This window comes from Pempheris klunzingeri, chromosome 14 (assembly GCF_042242105.1).
Source record: "Pempheris klunzingeri isolate RE-2024b chromosome 14, fPemKlu1.hap1, whole genome shotgun sequence".
Classification (NCBI taxonomy): Eukaryota; Metazoa; Chordata; class Actinopteri; order Acropomatiformes; family Pempheridae; genus Pempheris; species Pempheris klunzingeri.
The window spans coordinates 4,903,964-4,929,524 of record NC_092025.1 but is presented as its reverse complement, the minus strand read 5'-3'; the positions used below and the strand labels follow the sequence as shown (position 1 = coordinate 4,929,524).

General features: G+C 43.7%; 2 protein-coding genes across 4 annotated transcripts in view; both read left to right on the top strand.

Annotated features, from left to right (window-relative positions):
• The first annotated feature begins 76 nt into the window (after nt 1–76).
• On the top strand, nt 77–17,245 carry sytl2a (synaptotagmin-like 2a). Of its 3 annotated transcripts, XM_070843919.1 has the most exons (18): nt 77–130; nt 225–286; nt 2,673–3,010; nt 3,389–3,543; nt 4,707–4,830; nt 6,172–6,241; nt 6,339–6,447; nt 12,730–12,831; nt 12,960–13,013; nt 13,149–13,237; nt 13,441–13,530; nt 14,048–14,202; nt 14,417–14,519; nt 14,612–14,773; nt 14,847–14,943; nt 15,024–15,129; nt 15,511–15,716; nt 16,727–17,245. In XM_070843919.1, exons 3-18 carry the CDS (start codon nt 2,910–2,912, stop codon nt 16,873–16,875), a joined length of 1,872 nt encoding a protein of 623 aa, XP_070700020.1. In that variant the 5' UTR covers nt 77–130; nt 225–286; nt 2,673–2,909; the 3' UTR covers nt 16,876–17,245. The 3 variants fall into 3 exon arrangements, with proteins under 3 accessions (XP_070700020.1, XP_070700019.1, XP_070700018.1); XM_070843918.1 differs by lacking the exons at nt 77–130; nt 225–286; nt 2,673–3,010; ... (2 more) ...; nt 6,172–6,241; nt 6,339–6,447 and adding exons at nt 9,645–9,801; nt 9,832–11,554; XM_070843917.1 differs by lacking the exons at nt 77–130; nt 225–286; nt 2,673–3,010; ... (2 more) ...; nt 6,172–6,241; nt 6,339–6,447 and adding an exon at nt 9,645–11,554.
• A 3,226-nt stretch (nt 17,246–20,471) lies between these two features.
• dlg2 (discs, large homolog 2 (Drosophila)) overlaps nt 20,472–25,561 on the top strand; it is a 166,485-nt gene continuing 161,395 nt past the window's right edge. The window contains exons 1-2 of the mRNA XM_070843077.1: nt 20,472–20,490; nt 22,003–22,134. Of these exons, the coding sequence (XP_070699178.1) occupies nt 20,472–20,490; nt 22,003–22,134 (151 nt within the window). The remainder of the gene's footprint in view (nt 20,491–22,002; nt 22,135–25,561) is intronic.

The following is a 25,561-nucleotide window of genomic DNA, read 5'->3' as shown; positions in this document are numbered from 1 at the left end:
AAGCCGCTGACGCTGAAGGCTCACCGCTGCCTCCTGCTGCTGCTGTTGTGGGCCTGCAGCTCCTCCCACGTGCAGCAGCTCAGGATCCACTGGAGTCCAGCTTTCACTCAGCAAGGAAGCTCCAGGAGAGGTGAGCTGACTGCTTTCTGACTTTACACTTGACAATCCTGCCTTTTCTGTAAATGATGTCCTCCACTTTCCTCTGTATGTTGTTGTTCTGACAGTCAAGACGGACTTCTGGAATGTGAGTGCAGTTTGGGAGGAATACTGAATCACAGCAAAAGAGGTGAGAACAGCCAAAAGTTTCAGTTTTAACTCCAACACCACTGCACATAAATTCCTGTTATTGGCAGATGAATTAAAATGTACCAGCAGACTATCAGCTCAGTACATGAACTCCATTTACCAAAGTCAAGTTAAAACAAGTTAAACAAGTTAAAAAGGGAATATGGTGTGGAACTCTAATTTGGAAACAACAGGAGGAAACGCCAGTTTTTATGTCTTTAGTTTTTGGTTTTCTGACGTTTTCTGGAATCGACGGGGTTGCTTAACGACTAGTTATGCAATTTAAATCCATGTTATCCATTCAAATCCAGTTTAACTCAGCCAGCCTGGTTGGGCTGCATCAAGTTCTGACTTTTATCTGACTGCGCAGACAGTTATATTTCAGGTCGTATTAACTGAACATGATATGAACTACAGTTCTCTGTCTTTACAGATTTGGAGTATATACATGACAAGACGAGCATTGTTTTTGTTTTATAATTAAAACTCTCTAGGTGACATGACTGAACATCTGCATTGGATAAACATTAAACAGACATGAACCGACCTGTGTGTCAGGTTTTCTCACCCAGACAGGAATTGCTGAAGACGCATCTATGTTATTTTCAGCATTTGATTAATGCACTTTTATACCTACAAACTGCAAAGTTAAACCACAATTACTTCGACCAAAGACCACAGAGCTACTGACGGTGTCGGAGAACTGGTTTGACTGGCTGAGGTTTTGTAGTGTGTTTTAGATCGCTCTTCTTCGCTTTTTAATGCTTTATTTTGACTCCGTGTTCAGTCAGTGCAAATGACAGCAAGCAAGGATTTGTGTGACCCCTCCAGTTTTGAGACTGTGACAACAGAGAGTTGAGTAGAACAGAGCCGGTGGATAAGGGGAGGGAGCAGGCAGATGTTACTGATGTGTTTGATGTCAATAGTAAGAGAAACATTTGTAAAACAGAATATTGTGCCTGCTTAAATCTTTAGTTTTCTACAGGAAGTCTGACAGTGATGAGGAAATAATTCACAGCCACCATAACAAGGAAATAAGTCTTCTATCCTTCAGCTTGACCCTTTTCAGAGAAGCAGGACATGCAGCATTCTTCTTGGCGTAGAAATAAAGAACGCAGGTAAAACCAAGTTATTCGGGGCTGACTGCCGCTGACTTTTCATGCAGCCTTGTACTTGAGAATAAGATGTGACTAAACAAAGGGAGCCAGTGCGGCCAAAACTACCTTCGAAACAAAGTCACAATCAGCTAACACAGCAGCTGAACTGATGTTGTTTTATCACTGGTGAGGATATATAGCAAATGTAAATGTGCTCACAGTTTTTCAACATGAACCTGATGCACACTGTACTCTTGGATGTGGGTGAACAGGAGCATTGTTAGAACATGTAGGCATTCCTCAGAAAGATTCTATCTTCCTTTAAAGGGAAAGCAGCTCAGCTGAGATAAAACAAAAGAAATGCTGTAATCACTATAGAAATATGTATACGTTTAATATGTTTGTTGCAGCTCACACAACCTGACAGATGTTCTTTTGGTGGGATATTTGTGGTCGTGTCTCAGGCAGCAGACAGCAGCAGTCAGAGGGAAGGAGGAGGTGTTTTCAGGGAGCACAGCCAGCAGTGTGTGAGCAGTACATGTCAAGGCAAAGGAGCGTCTTCTATCAAGCTGTTGAGGCAAATTGAATTTCCTGTTTTCTGAATTTGCCTGTGCATGTTTTTATTGTGGCATAGACAGAATGGTTAAATCATCATTTTACTGTGTCGGGTTTCCTGAGGTGATACTAGTTGTCGTCATCATCTGACTCCATTTCAGTCAGTTTGTTACTCCAGAGCGAGCCAGCGAGTGGCATTTGAACATTTCTAGTTTTGTACAGTTAAAGTACGCCTCACACACAAGACGCACAATTAATGTGATTTAATATCTTCATATTTCAGGGCCACTACGTCTGTGAAATCTGTCTTTTGTGTTATCATCTAATAATGCTGATTATTCTGTTGATCATTTTCTCAAGTGACGGTTTGGTTTCCAATATGTAAGATAATAGTGAAAAGTGTTTGTTCCAATTTCTCAAAGCCCAAGTCGACATATTCAGTTTGCTCATTTTCTCTAAAAACAGCTGAAAACCCAAAGATATTAAATGTGTTTTGACAGAAGAGCAAATATTCACCCTGGAGAAGCTGGACCAGTGATCCAGCATTCCTGCTTAGAAATGAACTTAAGCGATGAATCAGTTATCAGAATTGCTGCTGATTAATCTGCTGTTGATTGACTCTTGTTGATCGATCAGTCCTTTGTCACTTCAGCTCTACTACCCTAACCCAACTGTTGTTGAGGAGTGCTGAAAGAGAAACAGATTTCCTCTTCACTTTCTGCTGTTTTCACTCAGATACAACCTGGACCAGAGAGGCTCAAACATGGCAGCAGAAATCAACCCCAGCTAAAGCAAAACTTAAGAAGTGCCTGAAGATCACCCAGCTTGTGTAAACCAATGACACTAACTGACTCGAGAAAACAGAACCAGGCCTTTGGGAGCTTCAAGAAGAACTGTATGATCATGTTCAGCTACTAGACACAAAGTCAGAGCAGTGGAGAGCTGAGGACGCAGCCAGCGGCAGCAGTCACCATGATCGACCTGAGCTTCCTGTCGGAGGAGGAGCAGGAGACCATCTTTGCTGTGTTGAAGAGAGATGCTGAACTGAAGAAGGCGGAGGAGCTGCGTGTCCAGTGAGTCCCATGTTTCAGCAGCACTGGTCGTAGTCACTGACTCGTGCCTCGCTCTTTCAGTGTGATCTGGCACAGACGGGATTCTGTCAAAGTGTAAAATCTACAAATGTCTGTCCTGAATCTTCCTAGAGGGGATGCTCGCCCAGGTCACTGAATGTGCTAGGTCCAGCCCTGGTACATTTATCTGCTCCCTGCGAGTTCTTAATACAGGGCAAAATGTTGCCTGCGGTATACTTACAGTACATTATACTTACAGTATAGTACAGTATATTTTTTGGCAGAATAATTTTTAACTCAAAGATTAAGAAATCTTCACTTTTGTTGTTCTGAATAATGAAGTAGTGCCTTTACTTTTTACACTTACGTGTCCACACTCAGGAACCTGCAGATGACTGTGAGTGACAGGAGCCGACTGAGGTACATGACCGGAGAATGGTTCTACGAGACCAAGCAGCTTCGCCATCAGGATCGCATCCATGGCTCCGACATCATCAGGGCCTCCATGAGACACACACATAAACCCCTGACTATATGTGAGTCCACCTGATTCTGTATTGCTTCTCATCTCTCTCTCTCTTCATTGTAAAATGATGCCTTAATTTGCAAGTTGTTTTTATTCAGGTGATAATGCAGCCTTTCAGCTTGTACAGCCTGTCCAGTAGTTTGGTTCTCTGGTCATTATAACGGTGCATAGCTCTAATCTTCTGCAGCCTTTACACAGCCTTCACCACACTCGCCTTAACCCAGCTGCTGCTGACAGGACCTAAAGTCAGCTGATACATCAGCTGATCCAGGGCACAGTTCCAAGTCCAGCTGTCTGCTTTAACTAGCTTCACATCATTGGTCTCAACTTAACAAAATGTTTTACTACCCAAACTAAACCAATAGCTGAGCTGTTAATGTAAAACATGCAAAGTGACTATTTCCCTGTATCTTGATTTGACCAAATTTAGAATATTTCTCAAGTTACTATCCATAATTGATTTTAATAGAACTGTGTCTGTGGTAGGATTAGTCGTGGATATAAGCCAGTGTTTGCATTTGTCGGTCTTTCTCGCTGTTGTAGTTTCAGTGAATGGACTCTTGGAGTGTCCTAGCAGAGTGAGATAACTCTACAGTGATGTTGTGGGTCAGCACAGGAAGCTGCCACTCACTTATCCTAATCCAATCCTTTAAATCTCTCTTTTCCTCAAGTCATTATGTTTCATGATGCTGTGATAATCCTCAGAATCAATGAAGGCCATTCCAGACAAAAAAGGTCAGTGTGAGGAAAAGAACAGGGTTGCAAAGACTTCTGAAGTCATTGCACATGAATAAGCAAAGGCTCTGCAAGGGTTCAACAGACCCACTCTCTGTCTCTCTCACACACACACACACACACACACACACACACACACACACACACACACACACACACACACACACACACACACACACACACACACACACACACACACACACACACACACACACACACAGTTTGTGGATCCACAAACTGAAACAAAGGATTAGATGATAACCTCAATGTGTTTATATCCCTCTGACACGTCCATGTTAGCTGGACTGGACATTTCTTCTGGTCACAATGGAGACATATAATTACATCTGGGTTGCTCTTCATGAATCTTTGAGGTACTTATGAGGTTAACAGTGAAACAGTGTGTGTTGACCAGTAACTGTGTGTTGTGTGCTGCAGTGGAGATCTCCCAGATTTTGCCTGAGAAGGCCAGTTTTGTCAGCAGTGAAAATGAAGAAGTGTTTGTCCCGCCTGTGCTGTGTGGAGTCCTTCAGGAGCCTCACATCCAGTTCAGCGATGACAGGTGAGAATAGCGAACCAAAGCAGGAAGTAGTCTGTAAGCACAAGTTGTCCACTCATAACATATGTCAGGAGAGGTTTTCAGTGTTTCCACCAAAACTACAGCAAGTAAGCCTTCACTGGGCCTTTAAGGATCACCCAGCTGGTTGATTTGATTAAAAACACTGAAAACTCCTTATGTTAACACCGGATCAAATCACTAAATGTATGTGAAAGGAGCTTCTTGTAACAATGAACAACAACACAGGAAATGATCACCTGACTCTGCAGTTTTCCCTCAGCTCTCCTGAGCTTTTGGTTCCTGGTTAGACTGTTAGCAGCACATTAAACCATTGGAATGTTCCAGATGGAGCCTACTGCAGCCACCAGTGGACCAGTGGGTGCATATCATCTATTACTAAAAGCAATTCCAAAACAACACATATGACTGAGAGTACCAGAGACAGGTGAACCAGACCGTCCATGTCGTCACGGTAACATTGATAAAAATGAAGAGGTTGCAGTTTGGTTGGGTTTAGGCACCAAAACTACATGGTGAAGTTTAGGAAAAAATGACAATGTATTACAATACAATAAGTACATTATTTGGGTGAATGACATCAGTTACATTACGTACGTACAGTTCTTTCATAACCATCATCTGTTCCTAAACTTAACTACAACGTTTATGCAGTGTTGACACAAACAGCAGTCTGCTGGGTGACCCATCCAACCACCTCAGCCTCCTGCCGGTGTGGTTGTCACCCTTCATACCGCTGTACATAATTACCACGGCCACTAGACATCACTGCCTGAATATAAATGGAAACGTGGGTGACAGAAACAAACATATGGTGTGTGTTGTCTGTTTTGAGCGCCATCACATGCTGCTCTAGTAGAGAAGCTTATTTGGCTCTGACTGCTAGTGAGAGGAGTTGTGCACACAGTAACAGGTAATTGGCCCCCCTAGTTCTCAGTAATCGTCTTACAAGGTCAGGGCTCACATGTTCGTGTTTTCCACTGCTTCTGAGGAGTGATCACACTTTTAGCTGGAAGGACTGTTACCTTGCTGTCAAAACCATCTATACAAACTGTAATCATTTGCCCCAAAACGTGTTAGATGAGGGGTTCTGTTGCACTTTGCGCAGCCACTTACTGTGACAAACAAACAAGTGTACATGCATTGTTTAGGTAATGAGATTATTATTTCACTGACCATTGAACAAAGTGTGTGTGTTGTATAGAAGGGAGCTTACATTACTCATAAACTTATTACTTATTATTTTTGGAATACCCAAAGGTTTGTAATTGTACAGCCTATCTTTATAAATTGAGAAATCATCTTGTGATCTGTTTACTCTAATAGGCCTCAATACCAGAACCCTTTTGAAAGGCCACAAGATACACCTAAACCAGTTTTACAGTCCCCCACAAAGGTAGGATCCTGTCTGGAGAAACTAAATCTTTTGGAGTTGAGAGTCCATGCTTCAGTGTGTTACAGATATTATATGTGTCAATCTTATTCTGTTAAAGCAAAGAAAAAATCCATTCGACAGTGAGGTCACTGCAGGTCACATTTTTAAAGACGCGGCAAGTCAGTTATCGGATGGAGCAGCGGATCAAAGCCAGATGCTGAGAGAGGGTGAGTTTTTACCTGAACTTCTTGAATGTTTTAATGATGTATTGTGAGGGTCCATTGGGATCTAATGATGTATCATGTGTTATGTTTTGAATTGAGTGACTGCTTGATGGACAAATCGTGAAACCAGTTACGTTCCAAACCAATGTAAGTCTAGTTCCAGAGGTCGGTTTGACATCCAGGTGTGTGGGTCCTTTACGCTTCGGCTGTTTCAACCTTCCCTGTGAACGGCATGTTGGCATGAGCAGTGTTTGCATGGCGGTGGGAAGCATGTATTGGCTTGTCATCTCTAACGACTGTATCATCTGACACAATCTTGTTCCATCTTGTTTTTGTTGCAGTTTCAGGCACTTTCACACAATGATACAGGAAACAAAGTGAGAAATTACAATTCCAAAAAAAATGAGCTCAAGAGCCACAGCCATTTGCTAAATATACAGTGATGACCACCATCATGTAATCAAAGTTCTACAGCTGAAGTCTTTGCATCCCTGCCAGTATTTCTAGATGTTTTTTTCTCCCCGAGTCTGTGAAATGAGCCAGTGAGGTGGGACCACAGATTTTCCCAGGGGCTGTCAAAGTGAAGGGAAGTCCAAATACACGAGGCTGCCAGACTAGCCAGAGGATTACACGGAAATACATTCCAAAGCCTTAATCTGTACTGCATGACTTGTGGCCACTTGAAATATTTCACTAGAGCCATGAAAACAATGTTTTTGTGGGAGAAATTATATGATAAGAAGGAAACAGCCGACTCAAACAGTGGCAGTTAACACGAGGCACTATAGGTCAACTGGCTGCCTGATACTGACCCATACTGAAAGCATGTCATCTCTGTACATTCATTTATGTGTATATTGGACACACAAAGGTCTTGAACTATGTAGATCTTGAAAAATGAATGACAAACTTTAATATTCTGAAAGATTGTGCTTCTTCGTTAATGCAAGACGTAACAGTTAACCTTACTTATGTGTGCAAGGTACATAGTAACTTTATTTAACAGTACTGCAAAAGGTTTTCTGTCAACATAAGATTAACAGTGATGGATCAATGTTGCTGCTGGAGGTTGAGCTGGTTTGAACTATACATTATATATGTTTACATACAGACAGGTATTTTATTGCAGTGGTTCCCAACCTAGGGGTCAGGGCCCTCTAAAGGGTCACCAGATAAACATTATGATAAGTGGGAGGGAAAACAACACCATAGTTATTCCAATGAAACCAGGTGACTCTGTGGTGGAACCGACAACAACTCAAAGACACGAGAACCATGACACTCATAATGTCGGAAGTTGGAAGTGAGACTCTCAAGACATGAAGGGATTTAACGAAGGCTTCAATGGTTTTGAACATGATTTGAGTGTTTGATGGGTAACTAGTGGTGTTGCTGAAGGACACCAGTGATTAAATTGTGTGTATTTTGTTCAAACATTTTTAGAGTTACCTTCAAAGAGACACACCTGATGTGTTGTTGGTTAAAATAGTTTTCATTTGTTTTTGTTTCTTTCAGAACATTTATCACCATCTGACAGCAGCATTTCTAATGCTAATGACCTTAAACAAGACCCAAGTGATAGCCCGGTCACCCAGGGGGCATCTCTTCCTGTGCCAATAGACGAAAACAGAGCAGTCAGCATCAGTTCTCAGGACTGTTTAGTCGAGGTAGATGTGCTAGGAGGTAAACAGGCTAACGTTGCTGCTCCACGCGGCATCCTCAAGCGCTTGTCTACGTCTAGCTCCACAGACTCCCTGTTCTCTCGTCTTGACACACAGAGTCCAGTTAGCCTGGACACTCCCACTGAGACCTGGACAGACAGGAAGCAGGTGAGGTTCAGCTCGGTTGGTCCGAGTGTAGAGGAGTGGCAGGATGGGAAGGAGCTGGGAGAGCACGGTTTGCTTGATGTCGACTTCATTTCTCCCTCTGAGGTGGAAAATGATAATGACCTTGAGAATACTGTCCATACCACTTTTGGTGCATGTCAGCCTTTACTCAGTCAGACTCAAGTGGATTCTGAGGAAGGTGAACTCAGTTGCAATAATGACGCTGACCTCCAGGAGCAAGAAGCTGGCCAGCCGCAGGTCCTTGGTGGTAAGAATTTTATTTGAAACCAATGAGTCAACTAAACAGCCAATCAGTAAGCCAAACTAACAACCACTGACTTCGTTATCTACACATTCACAGACATTTACAAGCCTTTTGGAAAAATAATTATTGTATTAATCCAGCGTGTGTGCATGCAGCAAAATACGTGTGCTTCTGTATGGCTGCTTCTGAAGAATGGTGGATAAGAACAGCAAGGAAAATCAGTTTTTAATACATTATAATGTATTAATGACTTTTACTGCACCTTGCTTGGGGATTATGGGTAATCTGTCATGGGTAATTCTGAAAAGTCTTATGCATGTGAATTTTTTCCATGAATGTCTCATGTCACGTGTTGGACTTTTTCATTGGTTATTATATCACTGTGAAATGAAGTGTGATATTGCTAATCCCAAAGTATATGAGTAGGGCTAAAGTGCAACCTTCATAATGTGTTCATTTTATTCAGTTCACAATTGGAGCTCAGTGTTTATTTGAGCTTTATAATGCCACTTATGGTAGACTGATAAATTGGGCACTGAGTGCAGAAGGAACGTTGATTCTTAAAGTCACTATGTGTTCATTGTCTGTTCATTTTTAGCATATTTAAAGTTATTCTGTAACTCAAGATTTTTTACCCAGTTTTGAGATTTGGTGCACTGTGTGTGTTGTAGCTATTTGATTTCAGTGTCCTAGTATATGCTTGCCATGTTGTCTTTTTTATGGTAATTTTATACTATAAATCAACTGCAGATTTTCCAATCCTATACATAGTGACCTTTAAAATGCTGTCAGAACCTTTGTATTTAGAGTACTAAGGGCCCCACTTCATTTGACAGCAATACACCGAAAAAACTCCAACAAAAGTGACTTTGATTTCACAGTGCAGAGCAGATTTAATGTGCATGAATGACCCAATAGTTGGTTGCTGTCTTTGCAGATGTCTCTGAGGACTGTCATTCGGAGTTCCTAGGCCCTGCAGTGTCTGGATTTGTTTCTGCTGAGCAGGAGTCAGGTAAGCCTGTGCACCTGGAGACAGAGTCTGAAGAGGACCGTCACTCTCAGGCTGAGGCCACAGACCGGCCAACTGGACACAACTGTCAGCACCAAAAGCTGCCTGAACAAAGCACTGACCTTTCTGTTGAGATCTCCTCAAATACCAAGCAGTCAACAAATGGCAGTTCGAAGGGTTCATCTCATGGAGTTTCACCAAAGCCCAGACAAAGACTGCTTGGATTTCTTAGAGGAGACAAAGATCAACCTGCCGTGGTTCAGAGTCCACCGAAAGAAGACATGAAGACACCTGAGGAGAAAGAGCTGGATAGCACCCAGAATCTCTTCCAAGGTGCTGCAGATACGACTGAGGACAAACCTGCAAGTGTCAAAAAAGGAGCTAAACCCTCTGAGATGAAAGAGTACAGAACGCTACAGCTTACAGCTCTGCAGAACACCCCGTTTAAAGAAACCGTGACCTCAGTAGATGCAGACACTCTGCAGGAGGCTACAGAAGGCAGAGCTGGTCGGCTGCCAGAGGGACGATCTGATCTGAGAGAATTCTGGGAGAGAGAAAACAGTGGTCCAAAAATAATATTTACCAGAGAAGAGGCAAGGCACAAAGACATTGCCAAGACAGGAATAGAGGCTGCACATGGCGCTCACACTAACTCTGATGTGGAGACCATAAACATCAATGTCTCACCTCAAATGGAAATGACAGTTGAGGCTACTGATGAAAAGAGTTCACCACCGCAGAATGACTATAGCCTCTTAGTAGATTTGTCTGAAGAAGATGGCACATATAGAGCCAATCCAGTCCTCATCTACGAGGAGACAGATGACTCTTTAACTGTTTCAGTAACAGAGTCACAGATTTCTGAGCCACAGGAGAACATCATCACTGTACCTTCCTATGCAGCCTTCAACACCCAAAAGCAAGAGCAGCGTCTTCCAGTTCCCCTCCCCAGGCAGTCTGGTTCCAGTCCTCAAGAGGACAGACCAGCCAAGATCAGTGAGCTGAAGCATTTCAGGGAGAAGGAATATACAGAGCCCAGGGTAATCACTGCAAAAGTCGGTGAAGCCGCAAGCAGTTTGATACACAGAAACACATTGGTTTCCTTCTCCCTAGACAGCAGAGAGAAGTCTGGGGAAGAGGCAGAAGCGTCTCCAGACAAAACCAGGGCTAACGTTGTCTTGACATCATTAAAAGTGACAGACAGTCAGAGTCCCGACAGGTCACCGCTGAGGAGTTCTGGTAATACTGAAGAACAGTCAACACATCACCAATACCAAGTCAAGGCCGACACAGAAGAAAGGTCCCTCAGTCCTATTAAAGCCCACACGCCAAGATCAAACGACCAGGACGAGGAAGTCAGGAGAAGTCCATCTAAGACCTGCCACCCAAGGGCCCTAGAATCCTCCAGTCCCAGGAGATCCAGGCTGGAAGGCTCTCCCTTGAAAACTTTTCCAATAGACATCAACCCCCAAACTAAGGTTGTTGAAGTGCATCAAGGGAAATCAACCCCAGTGCCAAGACAGAGGAAGAGTCCCTCTGCTGAATCAATGCAGACAGTGCTGACAGAAACTAAACCTTGCACAGACATCAGCTCTCGTCCTCTCCCTTTACATCTGGAGGACAGAGAGACTTGTGTTAGTAATGTAAATGCACAACAAAGTAGTTCAAGCTCCTCTACTTCACCACAATCCCAAAAAGCCTCAGAGAAGAAGTTGGGGACCTTAACATGCCTCGCCAGATCTTTCATCCCTCAGGATAATCAGCACTACCTCGGGCCACAGGAGAAGGCCCACCTTCCTCCTTTCCACCAGGAGAAAGCTGCTGCTGCAGACTGTGATGCAGAACACAGACCAGAAAATGCCCCTGGACAGCTTGTGGGAAACCAGAGTGACAGTCCCACCGAGAGGAATCCTCCCAGAGTCACTTCTTGGATTGTGCAAAATGAAGACGGAAACTCCAGCCAAGACGCAGCCGCCAGATCCTGGTCTCTGCCTCGGGCAAGTTCAGGCAGTGAGCTTTTGAATTCTCGCTTCATTTATATTTCTTCAAGATAATGAATGAAAGGTGGAAAGCACAGTGATTTTTTTCTTCTTCTCTAGATAAATCATATTAAGTTAACACATTAACATTACACTCATTCTGATTTGACTGAGAGTCCTTGCCCCAACAAATTTCAATATTCATGTACATGTCTGTACAATCAGCTGTTTATCAACCTCAATTTATCTTCTGTATTTCCTCTTCAAGTGTATCTAGACAAAACTGTATTATGAATGTTTAGATTCTAGTTGCCCTTTGACCAGTAGAAAATGATGTAGTGTAGTTTTCAGTGAAGTGTAGATTTGTAGTTGACCAACTTTTTGTCATTGAAGAGCTGCTGATGCGGTAAAGAAGCAACTCACTCTACTAAACTTTCAACCTGATGTTTCCAACAGCAATATTTCTGTTAATGCATCACAATAAAATTCATTAAATATCATTATGATGATAACATTTTTTACATCCTCAACTGATGTACTAAGCATCATGTGTAGCACAACACATCCTCATAACCAAACCTTCCAATGACTCCCAAAAGCACATGCTGTATATGAGAGTTTCAGACCAGACACAAGCAAGCAAATAGCTAAAGTTATGTTGCGTACGTAACTAAATGTTGCAGCAAACAGCTGCAGTTTGGTTAGGTTTAAACACTGAACTACCTTTTTAGGTTGAGGAAAAGATCGTGATAGATACGTTCGATATGGAACTGACTGAACAGACTGAACATGAGTTATGTTATGTAGGAAAGTTAACAATGACTTTTGATTTCACATAGGACACAAACATTGGGCTCCTGGGTGACAGACCTGTGTTTGACCCGTCCACCTACCCTGGACTTTGTTACTCTTTATATTACATCACCTGACTTTGCTCCCATCATAATTACTACCTACTAGGGATCGCCTACACAGACAATGTTTGTTTTAACCCTCTTTAAAAAAAATGACCAGTGTTGCTTTTGGTATGAGGACGGTGCGGGTTAACATGATAAATGTTTCACCAAAAATAAACTAGCAATGTTCCACTTGATTTCTATCTCCTGAAACAGAAGCATTTCAGTCTCTGATGGTTGCTTGGTAATTCAGAAACACATCTGTACGGAGTCTGTTTTTCCTGAGCTGATTTTGTTCCATTTGTGGCAGGTTATGGTGAGACCTCTAGTCCCATTGTGGCAGCTCTGAAACGGTTATCTTCACGGAACGTATCCTCATCCAAAAGTCTAGAAAACCTCACCTCACACACAAGTAACACAGCTCTTCTTTATGTTGTATTATCTATTTTTTATTTATTTATGTTATGTTATGTATATGTTATCATTTTGTAAAGGAGTGGAATGTGAGTAATACTGTCCCATGGCCCTATTTCTTCTTAGGAGAGAAGACCCAAAATGACTCAAGTGAACGAATGAACCAAAGTGTGGAAGATTGTGAGCATGTGGCCCTGCCTTTCTACACACATTTATCAGGACATACAGACTGGACACTCACTTGAACACGACATCAGCATATTTTGAAATTCAGAAATACACTGTATGAGAGTCAAAGTTGTATCTCTCTTCCAGCTTCTTCCCATCCACCATCAGCCTTTCCTCTGTCCAACACAACACAGATGAAAACCAGTGTGTCAGTTCCACTTCTCCAGCAGGACGAGGTAGGACAACTCCAAACCAATCTCAAGTGATGCACAACTAGTGTGGTATCCAGATTTTTATCCTGTCCACTGTTTATTTAGGTAGTGTGACTTCTCACCACATAGATAAATGACTGGTTTGCTCTTATGACACATTTAAATGAATTTTAAATTTGTATTTTAACACAGGTCATGCTTTTCTGTTTTTCCTCTGATAATATCAGACAGACAGTGACAGCACCTTTGAGACCAACTTGGGCTGGAGAAGAAACACGGGCAGTTCCATGTCCTCAGGAATGGCCTCCATGTCGTCTGTATGTCCACGTGCAGCTCACTAGTGCTTGATTCCATGATTTCACTTTTCAGAGTAAAAAAAATGTTTAAGGACATGATTGATTGTCAGCAAATCCCACAAAAACACCAAAACCAATGTGACAATTCATCCCTCATAACTTTCTGATCCGCTTGCTTGTCCGTGTCTCTTTAGCCCATTGGTTGTTACTAAAGCACCACTCACATTTATAAAGCTTCATTTTTAAGGTGCTTTGCACTAAAACAGCTGGCCACTATGTTTTTTCAGCTAAAGTTACTGAAACCGGTTGTTCCTCAGTCACTTAGGAACAAGAATTGAATGAAAAAAGAGCATGTGCAGTCGATGCTATGGTAACATTAGTCGATGTAGTTGTTTCTAGCTGCCTTAACAGCGGCAAAAGAAAGACAATCAAAGGTTTTCCCCCCAAATGAATGTGATCGTTTTCCCTTTACATAAACAATGAGTTGAAATGGGAGAGGACTGTGCTTCTCTTCTCCTGTGCTTTTATGATCGAGCAGGTCAGCGGCAGCATGAGCAGCATTTACCCAGCAGACACTGAAGTCCAGGGAAGCATCCAGTTGGCTGTGAACTACATCCAGAAGCTTGGAGAGTTTCATGTCTTTGTGGTGAACTGCGGGGATCTGGCCGACATCAAGAAGAACCGCTGTGACCCGTGAGTGCTTGTTACATACGGTGTGTTCAAAATGCAAAGGTAGGGCATCTGTTGTATCATCCAGTGACATCAGTGATATAAAGGCTGGAGAAAGCGGACTGGCAGGGCAGAAAAGAGGCAGAAACGTGTCAAACGGTTGCCTCTTGCTGTCATTGTATTTCACTCTGTATGATCTCGTAAGGGATAGGACTGCATCTCCACTGTCTTCTTACAGGTATGTGAAATGTTACCTTCTTCCTGACAAAACCAAGTTGGGAAAGAGAAAAACATCTGTAAAAAAGAAGACTTTAAACCCCACCTACAATGAAATCCTCAAGGTAACCATTCCCTATTTAGTCTTTTACAGACTTCTCACTACATGTAGTCCTCATCTTACAAACATCTTTGTCTCCTTCTTCTTCTTTCGTAGTTTAAAATCCTAAAGGAGGTGTTGAAGACTCAAAATCTGAACATCTCGGTGTGGCATAACGATACTTTTGGCCGGAACAGTTTCCTGGGCGAGGTGGACCTGGATTTGTCAGAGTGGGACTTCAGCAACACACAGATAAATGAATATGCGTTAAAAGCCAGGGTAAAGTCTTGTTGTCTGTATTATATATTATATGATTAATCAGACACGTACTCACCTTGGCTCAATCCTTCAGGTCTCAGCACAAACTTCAACGCCGTCTCCCTCCCATCTGACGGACAACAGAGGACAGATGAGAGTCGCTCTGAGATTCCTGCCGCAGACGTCTCACAGTGAGCCCACGACACGTCACTTTTTTATCAGGTCTTTCCTTTCAGTGCCATCACTCATTGTGGTCCGACTGTTTCCACAGGTAAGAGAACATCTAGGATGGAGACTGGTGAGGTGCAGATTTGGGTGAAAGACTGCAAGAATCTCCCTCCAGTCAGAGGAGTCACTATCGACCCATTTGTCAAATGGTAGGATGTCCTGCAGTGTGTCAGGTCACCAAGCACGGAGAAGGCTCAACATTCAAGAACTAAATCAAACATCTTGAAATATATAATTATACTGACAAAATATCTAATATAGCTGTGAAATAGTTATCTATTAATTATAATCCAATAATTAGAATCACGCTTCTTTTCACTCTAAGACCGTTTATAACAAGTCATTCTTATTTTATTCCAGCAGTTTTTTAAATCTCTGTCAATCGAAACAAACAGAGCAGAGTCAGTTATGTAATCGGCCATTTGCTCATTCAGCCAATCACAGCAGACTCTGCAATGGAAAGTAACATTGAAATGAAATACACAGTCACTGGGAAGCTGGAATATCTCCCTCCTTTCCTTCTGCTGCAGCACCGTTCTTCCTGACACAAGCCGGAAGAGCCGACAGAAGACGCGGGTGGTGAAGAGGACGGCCAACCCCATGTTCAACCACACCATGGTGTATGATGGCTTCCGCCCAGATGACCTCAGAGAGGCCTGCGTGGAGATCACGGTGTGGGATCACGACAGACTGCACAACCACTACATCGGCGGCCTGAGGCTCGGGCTGGGAACGGGTGAGGTTTGACTGCACTGGTGTTCTGTTCAACATGTTACATCTGCTGTCTGAGTGGTTCTAACGCAGGAGTGTGAGGGCACTTCCACCTGCTGCTCAAGTGGGATCTGAATCTGAATCTGTACTTAGATTAAAAAAATCTAACCCAAAGAAAAACACAATAAGACAACTGGTACTACAAATACACTACAGAACAGGTAGATGGAGTTCTAAGCTGTGCAAGGAGCCAAGAGGCAGTTTGTGCTGTATTAGAATTAGAATGTGGTGTGTTTGCTAAAATTGTCCGACATAAAGCTGCTGCCCACCAGTAACTTTACTGCAAACCTTGACAATGTTGCGCAGTTGGTTCTCATTTATTTAAATAATTATTTAAAAAAAGGCCAATACAGGTCTGTGAAATAACACCATCAACTCTCTAAATGGGGAAGTGACAGTCTTTGTTGCCCTGTCTTGCATATTGCCTCAGATTTCCTCACTTCTGGGCAGTAGAAACAGCCAGCTGCTGACAGCTGTCCACAGTGTCTACATCTGTCCTGTCTCAGGAAGCGATCACGTGTACCCATGTGGTCGCTCATCTCCATATGAACGACTATGTTTTAGAATTTAGGGACGTGTCTGACTGTCCTGGCACTGACTCCTGTAGTCATGGGTGCAGAGAGAGGAAACAGTAGGACAGGACACGGACCTACGGGGGCCTGTGGAGGACAAATGCAACTGTAGGTGCAATGTGCGGTCTGAGTTTGGATATATGAACAAATCGGACATCATTGCATTTACACTGTCGTTTACATATTGTTTCCTCGTAGGGAATATCCACTCACACTCCCAGTGTGGCACAGTGAGGGCTGTTTGCAGAGCTTGCAGTTATTTCTGTGCTGTTTCTATGTACAGTATAACATGCTCACTCAGTGTTAATCCTCCCTGTAAATGGGGTCTTTGTCTCTACCCCATATACAAAACATTCATTCAACATTCAACGATAAAAAATGGTTGGTGTGTCTTTGTGTGCAGGGAGGAGTTACGGGGTGGAGGCGGTTTGGATGGACTCGTCGAATGCTGAAGCTCATTTGTGGCAGAAGATGTTACAGTCTGACGGTGAATGGGTGGAGGCTGTTCTACCTTTGAGAATGTTGCTGATGGCAAAAAGCATGTCAAAGTGAGGCCGTTTCAGATGTGTTGATAAATGTGTGGAAAGCTTGGGGGAGCACAGTGCATGCTGGACAGACGATACAGGGTGAGAGGAGGCAGCAGCGTGCGCCTGTATAACTGAATACGAGATGCTTCTGTTTGTGCTGTCCACATGGCATGTTACATTTGTCATCTCCAAACGTTGATAATCAATAACGAGTATTAATAGATTGATATAAAATAGGGCAGAGGAAACAATCAAACCTATAAAACATGTTAATTGCTTTGATCTGAAGATGCATTTAATCTGTGCACGAGTGATTTGTATAAAGCTCTGATGTGCTATAAAAGTGACTGCTGCATCCAGCTATTCTGTCTTCAATAAACAGGATTTTAATGTGACCCATGAGTTGGTGTGAATAAATTGGAGGTATTTCATTCAGACTGGAAAAGACATTACAGTTGAGTTATTGACAGCAGATGATAGCATAGATATTCTCGTCAGAAGCAGCAGTGGATGATCAGTGGAGCTAATTCTCCACGACCCTCAGCCTTCAGCTGCGTGGATCGTATGTATCCCATCAGCACAACACACTCTGGTCCGACACTAATTAAACAAGCCTGCAGGCCTTTCTCGTTTGATGCTCTTCAAAAAGCATGGGCATCACTCATTAAGAACAGATAGTGGCACACACTGCAGGTTCTTACACACAGTCGTTGGCCAGCAGGAAAGTCATGAAGACAGACAGACGAACAGGAAGCACAGTAAATACAGAATCCAGGACTGGCTTTGTTTTCATGATTTTTTAATGGTGTGTATCTACAATTCTGTTCCATCCACTCTTCTTAGCGACCCAGCCCTCTTTACCAGCAGCTGCACTAATATCTGATGTCTAATTTTCTCTGTTGGCCACCAGAGGCTGCTGTTGGGCCACAAATGACAACAGAGACAAATATTCCCAAGTTCTGCAACTCACTGTCAAATCAGTTTTAGCCACAGTGTACAGCCCAATACCACAAAACTGTGAATTTACAATCTGTACAGCATACTCTGTCGTTAGACCCTCGATCCGAATTAGGAAGAAAGAGAAAGGAACAGGGGAAAAACTGATGGGAAACTGATCAATAGGTGTTGTTTGGACAGAACAGACCAACATAGTGAAATCACAGACGGGACAATTAGGATGACAAATATATAGACATCAAGTCAAGTCACACTGTAGTGTTAAAACACTGTTCTCTACTTCATCACTGCTGCTAATGATAACAGGGACCACTGCCACTATCACCATTACTACTGTTACAACTGATGGTGATGATGATAATAATACTTCCAGGAAGGAGAAGAAGAAGACGGAGAACAAGAAGGACAAGAAGAAGAACAAGAAATAGAAGAAGGTCCAGTTATGGAAGAATAATGTGGGATTTTCACATTTCCTACAGTACATTTAATGCAGCAGTATTTCAACTCTCACCTCGCACAGGTCTAAAGCTTCCTTATTGGTTGATCCGCCCTGATGCGACAAGAAATCCCACTATTTGATTGGTTATCGCGTCTTGTCAATCGAGGCGGAAGGCAGCTAACCAGCGAGCAGCCTCTGCGTTGCTAAGGTAAGTTAAACAGCTGCGTCAAGCTCTCCGCATTGGGTCCTCAGGTCAGGTGACTTAGCCTTCAAAATAAAAGCATGGGGCTTGGCACTTGGTTAAAATGAAACTATCTTTGTGGGCTATTGGGGTGTTTAGATGAGCCAAAAACATATCATCAATGTAGTGTAATCCTGTATAATCACTGAATAAAGGGATAAAATTAAAAGATGAGTGCTACAAATGTCACACATCTTATTTCTGTCACTGCATTCCTGCCTCTCAGGCTTTCAGTTAGAGGGAAAACATGCAAATGTGGGCCTCCTCTGAACTAGTGAGGAGTGCTATTTGAGTTTGTTCCTCCACAACAAGGGAAGTTCATCCCAACACTGTACCACCATTAAAATCCCGTCCCACATGTGCCACAGTGTGACTCACTGAGTGACTAGTGTCTGATCGTGTTTAGACTGACAGACTGTTAAAGAATTTACGGTATTAAAGATGAATGGTTCACAAAACAAATGCATAATGCAGAAAAAAACACACATATGTATAAAAAGTGCTGTCCTTTTGTTTCGAAGCCACACAAACGTATGGTTAACAAGTGTTTTATTTTAAAAGCTACAAACGGAAGTCCTGTTCCTCGTTGTGTCTGACTTGTTCCTGGCACTTAAAACTGTTGGTGATGCTGTCAGTTCATATGGCTAACGCTGCTGTACACCACCTGGTTAAAGAATAAAGAGATGTGGCAGCTCGAGGACAGTGCTGTTTTTTATCAGGAGACATTTCGGCCGAATGCACAGTCACCATTTTACCGAATATGAACATCCATGGAGACATTTGAAAGCCATGCGTTTTCTCCCACAGTTGGCAGGCAGGCAGGTATTCTCCTACAGCCAGGCGTCGCACTGGGAGAGCATCCTTTCACTTGGCTCGGCTGCCTGCTGATTTAGCACGAGTGCTAGCTAACTAATGTACCACACGCATGTTTCCGTCCAGCCGTAGGAAGAGCAGGCAGCGATGGAGCACTCTTAGGGTCCGGAATTGTCGTTGGCCGCCTCACAGGGAGCTCACACACGTCTTCCTGTAAGTCACAGCCTGCAGACACAAACTCTGAGCTGACTGCTGTGTGGTAGCTGACATTTCCTAAATCGTTGTGAGGAGAAAACGCCGGGACAGCGGACATTGCTTTTAAAACATTGCTTTGGCGTCTTGGCGGGGTGCTGCTCCTTTTGTCCTGCGTGCTGGCTGGCAGGCTGGCAGGCAGGCACGTAGACCAACTTGAGGAATGGACCGTCGGGATGAATGAATGATGTGGACCAGCTGCTCAGACCGGACAGAGGACCGACCCAGGACCGCCACACCAGCCGGGCTGTGTGCCAGCGTGGACGGAGCAGAGAGCGTTAACCCGGGCAGCCCTCGGAGCCCACAGCTGCCCCCCACCATGGGACACTGAACCGGTTCTTCTCCACGCTCTTCGTCCGGCACTGAGGACCTGATGCCCCCCCCCCCGTGTCCACCCGTCTGGCTCCAGCTGTGTCTGAGAGAGGCTGCCTGGACCAGCAGTGAATCGGTCATGACGAGGCATGCCTGTGCCCTGAACAAAGGCTTTTAGAAGGAGACCCAAGCAGAGCAGGAGGGATGAGAGCCAGAGGCTTCCAGGCTTCCTGACTCTACATCCACAGTAGATCCCAGCTGATGAGCCTTTGCTACGGGGAGGTTATCTTGCACATCACTGTTGGTGCTGTCATCTTGGACAGACACACCTGCGATCTCCTCATTTATCTGAGCTCAAATCTAGTCTGCTGAGTTTTTTAAGTTTTGCTGGACACAGACCCCCCCCCCTGGACCCTCTCAGGGGACACCCGGCGGTCCCTGGACTCCCCTTTGAGAGCCACTGCTGTAAGTTCTCTTCTCTCGGAGCTCTCGGAGAAGAGGTTGGTTGATCAAACCCCTTCCTGTTTTCCCAGTGAGAAAGAACTTTTTGACCATGCACTGAAGACAGAACTGGAAGCCTTAGTGAGTCACGTTTACACGGTCAGCCATGCCTATCAGGAAGAAAGGTGAGTCACTGTTGGTGCCGCAAGTGTTTTTGCTCCTCCAACATCACTCTCTGTCAATACTGAATGCAACCATCATGGATGTGTATCTGCGTTTGTATACAGTAAACTCCAGCTTCATTATCCAAGCTTTTGGCTTCTGTTGGCCCTAAAATATGGACTCTGTGGCCAAAGTTATGTGTTCATCCCTCCTCAGAGACAGCAGTGTACTTACAACACAGTTTGTCTTTGTCCCTGGCCTCTTTCGGTATGTTAGTGCCCCTGTGCACAAAGCTAGCCCCACAGAGAACTGGTGTTCCTAGTTTACTGTGGAGGACCTTGGCTGCCATAGCTCTAACCCAGACCTCTACCCCAGCCATGAAGACCTCATCACCCAACACTAGTGTTGGACCACACCAGTGCCCTCCGTGGCTGAGTGAGACCAAAATCCCTGCAGCCAGGATCCAACAACTATGGGAGCCTGCAACCAGAAGAGTGGAGGCTGTCATAGCAGCACATTAAAGGAATAGTTTGGATTTTTTTGAAGTGGTGTTGTGTTGTGTTGTGGCATTTGTCCATAGTCAGTGTAGTACCTACAGTGAGCTGCTGTCTGTACATCTGCAGTCTGGAGAAGCGGGCGGGAGTACCTACATGGATGCAAAGCAATGCACTGCTGTGGACAGGGTCAGCAACAAGATGTGTTTTAGCCACTTAAAAAAAGGCCCACCTAAAAAAAAAAAATAAAAAAATCAATATCAGCTTATGTGGAGGCAACCTTTCTAATATTTCCACCACTTTACTATCCTGTCAGACAGCCCTTTATGTCAGGGAAATTAATCTTTTGTTTTAGTAGTCCAGCAACTCCTCCGGTGTTCTACGAGGTAAAATGACTACTTTTGTCAATGAAGTCTGGCAGCTTTGAAGAGAGCATTTTTTTTATATACAACAGCTTCAGTCCCCTGTTGGAAAAGGGCTGTATGACGCTACTGTAAAGCGATGACAATATTCTAAATGTGGCGTACACTTAAGCTGATATTGAGTTTTTTAGGTGGCTAAAATGCGTTTCTCTGCTGCCCCCGTCCACAGCAGCTTAGTGTCTGTGCCAGGACTCCACCCTGCTCCTCCAAACTGGGGGCGTGCTGACCGCCTTCTGTAGGTAATACTCTGACTATGGATAAGGACCTCTTACAACCGCACTTTAAAACATCTGTACTATCCGTTTTTGCTGTTTATTTTGGAATAATACATCGTTCTCTGTCCTTTTGTAATAAACTGTGCACAGCGACTGTTGTCTTTGCAGCACGATGCCAGTACAGCTGCAGAGGAGGGTGAACCCACCTGGACTTATCTCAGCTCATCTCTATATTCACAGCCGTGTATCTATAATTTTAGGGCAGATATGGCCAAAGTTTGTCATCATACACAATATTTTCACATCATCCAAAATGTTAGCAAACTGAGATATAATGAATATATATATTGTCATGTGAAGAAAACAGACCACTGGTGTCTTATGTGCCCCCCCCCCCTGTGCAGACACAGCCCGAGCCCTGGGGCTGTTGGAGGACTACTGCACTAAACTGAGGAAGCCAGAGGAGCAGCAGCTCAAAACTGCCATTCAGAGAGTCATGGGGATTTTCAAAAGCAACCTGTTTGAAGCACTTCTTGGTAAGTCAGCGAACCACAACCAGTCCATCAAGCTGCTGTTATTGTCCATCATGTTCATATTGTAGTGGCTTTCAACGCAAATTTCAAATTCGTTTCGAGTACTAAAGGTGTACATGACTGGCTGCTGTCTAGTTCACCAAACATTACAGACTGATTAGATGGTGTGTGGCCGTCATTCTTGAACGGTTATTCATTCATTTATTCACCCATTACCCACTCGTTCTTAAGGGTCTTGTGGGGGCTGAAGCCAAGAGGTGGGTTACGCCCTGGGCTGGTCGCATAGACACAGTCATCATAGACACAGACAACCGCTCATACTCACACTCACGGGAAATTTAGAGTCAACAATTAACCTAAGCTGCATGTGTTTGGACTGTGGGAGGAAGGCAGAGAGAACCTGCAAACACTCTAAGACCCCAGCTGGCAGGTTGGAACCTGAAACACTCCTGCTGTGACTTGACACTGCTAACCACTGCACCGATCTTTAATGATTTAACTTGATAGTTTCCTCTGTTGTACGTTCAGCTTTGAACAGCAACTGACTGAACAATTTACTTCTCCTTGTTTTCAAATTCACATTGGAAATTGAAAATCCTAATAAAGTAGGATCACAATAAAAAGTGACAACTCTGTTTATGAGAAGCTTTGTCAGCTGAGTGTGGTAGTTAGTGAGTGCTTCTAACAAGTTACTATAGCATGATGTGAGCAAAGTGCTTGTTTTTTTTCATTTTCATAACAGAGAAGTGCAATGCCAAGTTAGAAATGAGGAAGTATCTGAAAAAGTGGATTGTAGACCACTCAACACCAGCCCCCCCACCCAGCCCAAGCCCTGCTGTGTTTCACCCTGCTCATAATGTGACATACAGGCCTGACTGTAAAGTGAACTTGCAGACAGTGGTTGAGCTGTAGAGCTCTGTGGGGGCGCCGTGGGGGCGCCGTGGGTCGACCTTATGATTTCCATACCCAATAAAGAGCTACTTGCAGGTTAGTGGCCCCATCCAATTAATGTGTTGGAAAATGATCAAGGAAGTAGATTTTCATCAAAGTCGCTGCCTGATTACACTTAGTTTGTGTCACGCTGCTTCTCATTACTGAAACTGTGCTGACAAATTTGGAAGTTAGCAAAAGTCAGAAAACCAGACTTGTGGTGCACGGGGCATGTTTTGGCTGAACTGAGTCTGTGACGTGTCCGCGATCACCACACGCTGCGGCAGCAGAACAAGAAGCTGCTGCTCCCTGTGAAGCAGCTGTGTGTGCTGAAGGAACAGCAGCAGCTCTCCTTTTCCTGCTGGGAGAACTGTAGACATGTGCTGACTGGTTAGAGTTTGTGCAGCCTGCACAATAATTTACCATGATGATGTATCTGAAATACCACTAAAAGCTACTGTACTCGCTGTAACAGACGCTCAGACCCACTACCTCCTACTGCTGCAGCGGACGGCAACTCCATTATATTACGCCATATGACACGTTGTTGACAAACAGAGCGTTCTTAGGAGCTTTGTGGAAAACGCCCGCTTTTTCTTGAATTTCTGCCCTTATATCTTGTAAAACATATTAAATTGTGCATTAAGATGCACCTTTATTCATCCCCCAAAGGGGAAATTCACATATACACAACAGCTACATCAGAAATTGAAAATAACAGTGAGAATTCCAGTGAAAAGAAAAAAAAAAAAACTTACAAATTATTAATTAATATGAATATCAGAAAAAAATTTACCTGCAAATTGCTCTTCAAAGGCTCTGACCACCTTCGTCTGTGAGGCTCTGGAATTGTCATTTTGTAAACCTAAGCCCACCGCTGGTAGGAAAAACCAGCCGAGGTGTCACAGCATATGGACAAACTCTACATTCACATCACTGGCTGCTGATCTTCGTAAAGCCTTTGGAGATTGGTACAGAGTCAAGCTGCTTCGAGTTGAAATATTTCTTATGTGAACTTTAGATCCTCTTCCTTTGGTGTTGTGCCAAAGAAGTTCATAATGTATTATCTGTTTTTAAGCCTGACAAGTACACAATCTAAGGACAACATTCAGATCCATCAAATACATCAGAGTGGAGAGAAGTAGTTACAATGAATGAACATGTTCCCACTCCTGTTTTATTAAGGCTGTTCTCAATGGATCATAGCAAAATTAGATCATTTGTTTCTGCGTCTTATACATGAGAAACAATGCTACATGCAGGCCTGCATTGGCTCTCGTCTCCCCGACAGTAGTTTGAACGTGCAGGAAATAGACGAGGCTTCTGTCAAAGGTCAAACATCAGCACTTTTCTGAACCAGGCGAAATCGTACACCCAAGCTACTGCATAATCCACCATCCAGAGTTTTTCTCTGAGGCGGCTTCATCTCTCTCATACACAATCAGCATTGCTCTCAGTCCAATAGCAGTTGCATGGATGTGTATCACTGAGGCATACTTTGCTGCCTGCTGTCACTTCAGCAGTGACTAGTTGGAGGCTGACTGACCACTCAGCCTAACAGCCTCTTTAGGGTTGACACACTGCAGCGAATAATGCAACTGGGACTGAAGTAGCAGCCTGGCAGGAAGGAGACAGATACAGTAGGACAGCAGCAGGTCTGCCCGTGTAACCGAAGGTACAGATTTAGTCACTGCTTGTCTCTGCTGGGCTGTGCACCGAGGCCCGGATGAGTATGACAAGAGCAGGTGGACGGGTAACATGCGCCAAACAAGAAACAACATACTGATGTAGTTGTCAAAAAGACTGTGGTGTCAGTCAAGTTGTGAATTATGAATGAACCCCCCTGGTCTCACCAGCTGCCACATCTGGACACCTGCAGGAGTCATGTCAGAAAGATGCACCCACAGGTGAGCCTGGGCTCGCCTAAAGCTTCCTCACAGCCCGTCCACACACATTCTAGAGCTTTGGTGTGCATTACCTGTGACACTTCAGCTGCATTTATGTGTTCATCACGTCAATAGTTATGCATTTCATTTTTAGAAGGTTTGTTTAATTTTTTAAAAATTCCCATCTCTTGTATTACTGGCTCTAATAAAGGATAATGCAGGAAATATTCGTAATGTTGTTAACAAATTCCATAAAAACCAAACCCACAGTGTTTTGGTTAGCCCTTCAGAACCCTCTGTCTGTCTGGCTTACAGCCTGTAGCTCATTGGTCCCTACTGAAGACCCATGTCTTTAAAAGTATGTTTACATACTAAGAAAAAAAACTTGGTACCCAAGGAAGTATGTATCTATGTAAGTCTGTAAGTATGTAGTATGGGGTTGAGTCAAAATCCCCATGAACGGTACATGTGTTCATGGTGATAAGGAACCTGTCACCCAGTTTAACACTGTGGCTCATTGTTCTCTTCAGTAGTTTTTGCACAACAATGGACGTTTATGGCACAGAGGAAGAAGATAAATCACATTTTTGATACATAGACAATACTGGGACCCA

What these genes read in the sequence shown, in the direction of transcription:
- sytl2a (XM_070843917.1), top strand. Translation starts at nt 9,826, where the DNA reads ATGAAGACACCTGAGGAGAAAGAGCTGGATAGCACCCAGAATCTCTTC. An exon ending in AAGAAGAACCGCTGTGACCC is followed by an intron (nt 14,203 to 14,416) that starts GTGAGTGCTTGT and finishes GTCTTCTTACAG; the next exon opens with GTATGTGAAATGTTACCTTC. An exon ending in GAGGCTCGGGCTGGGAACGG is followed by an intron (nt 15,717 to 16,726) that starts GTGAGGTTTGAC and finishes CTTTGTGTGCAG; the next exon opens with GGAGGAGTTACGGGGTGGAG.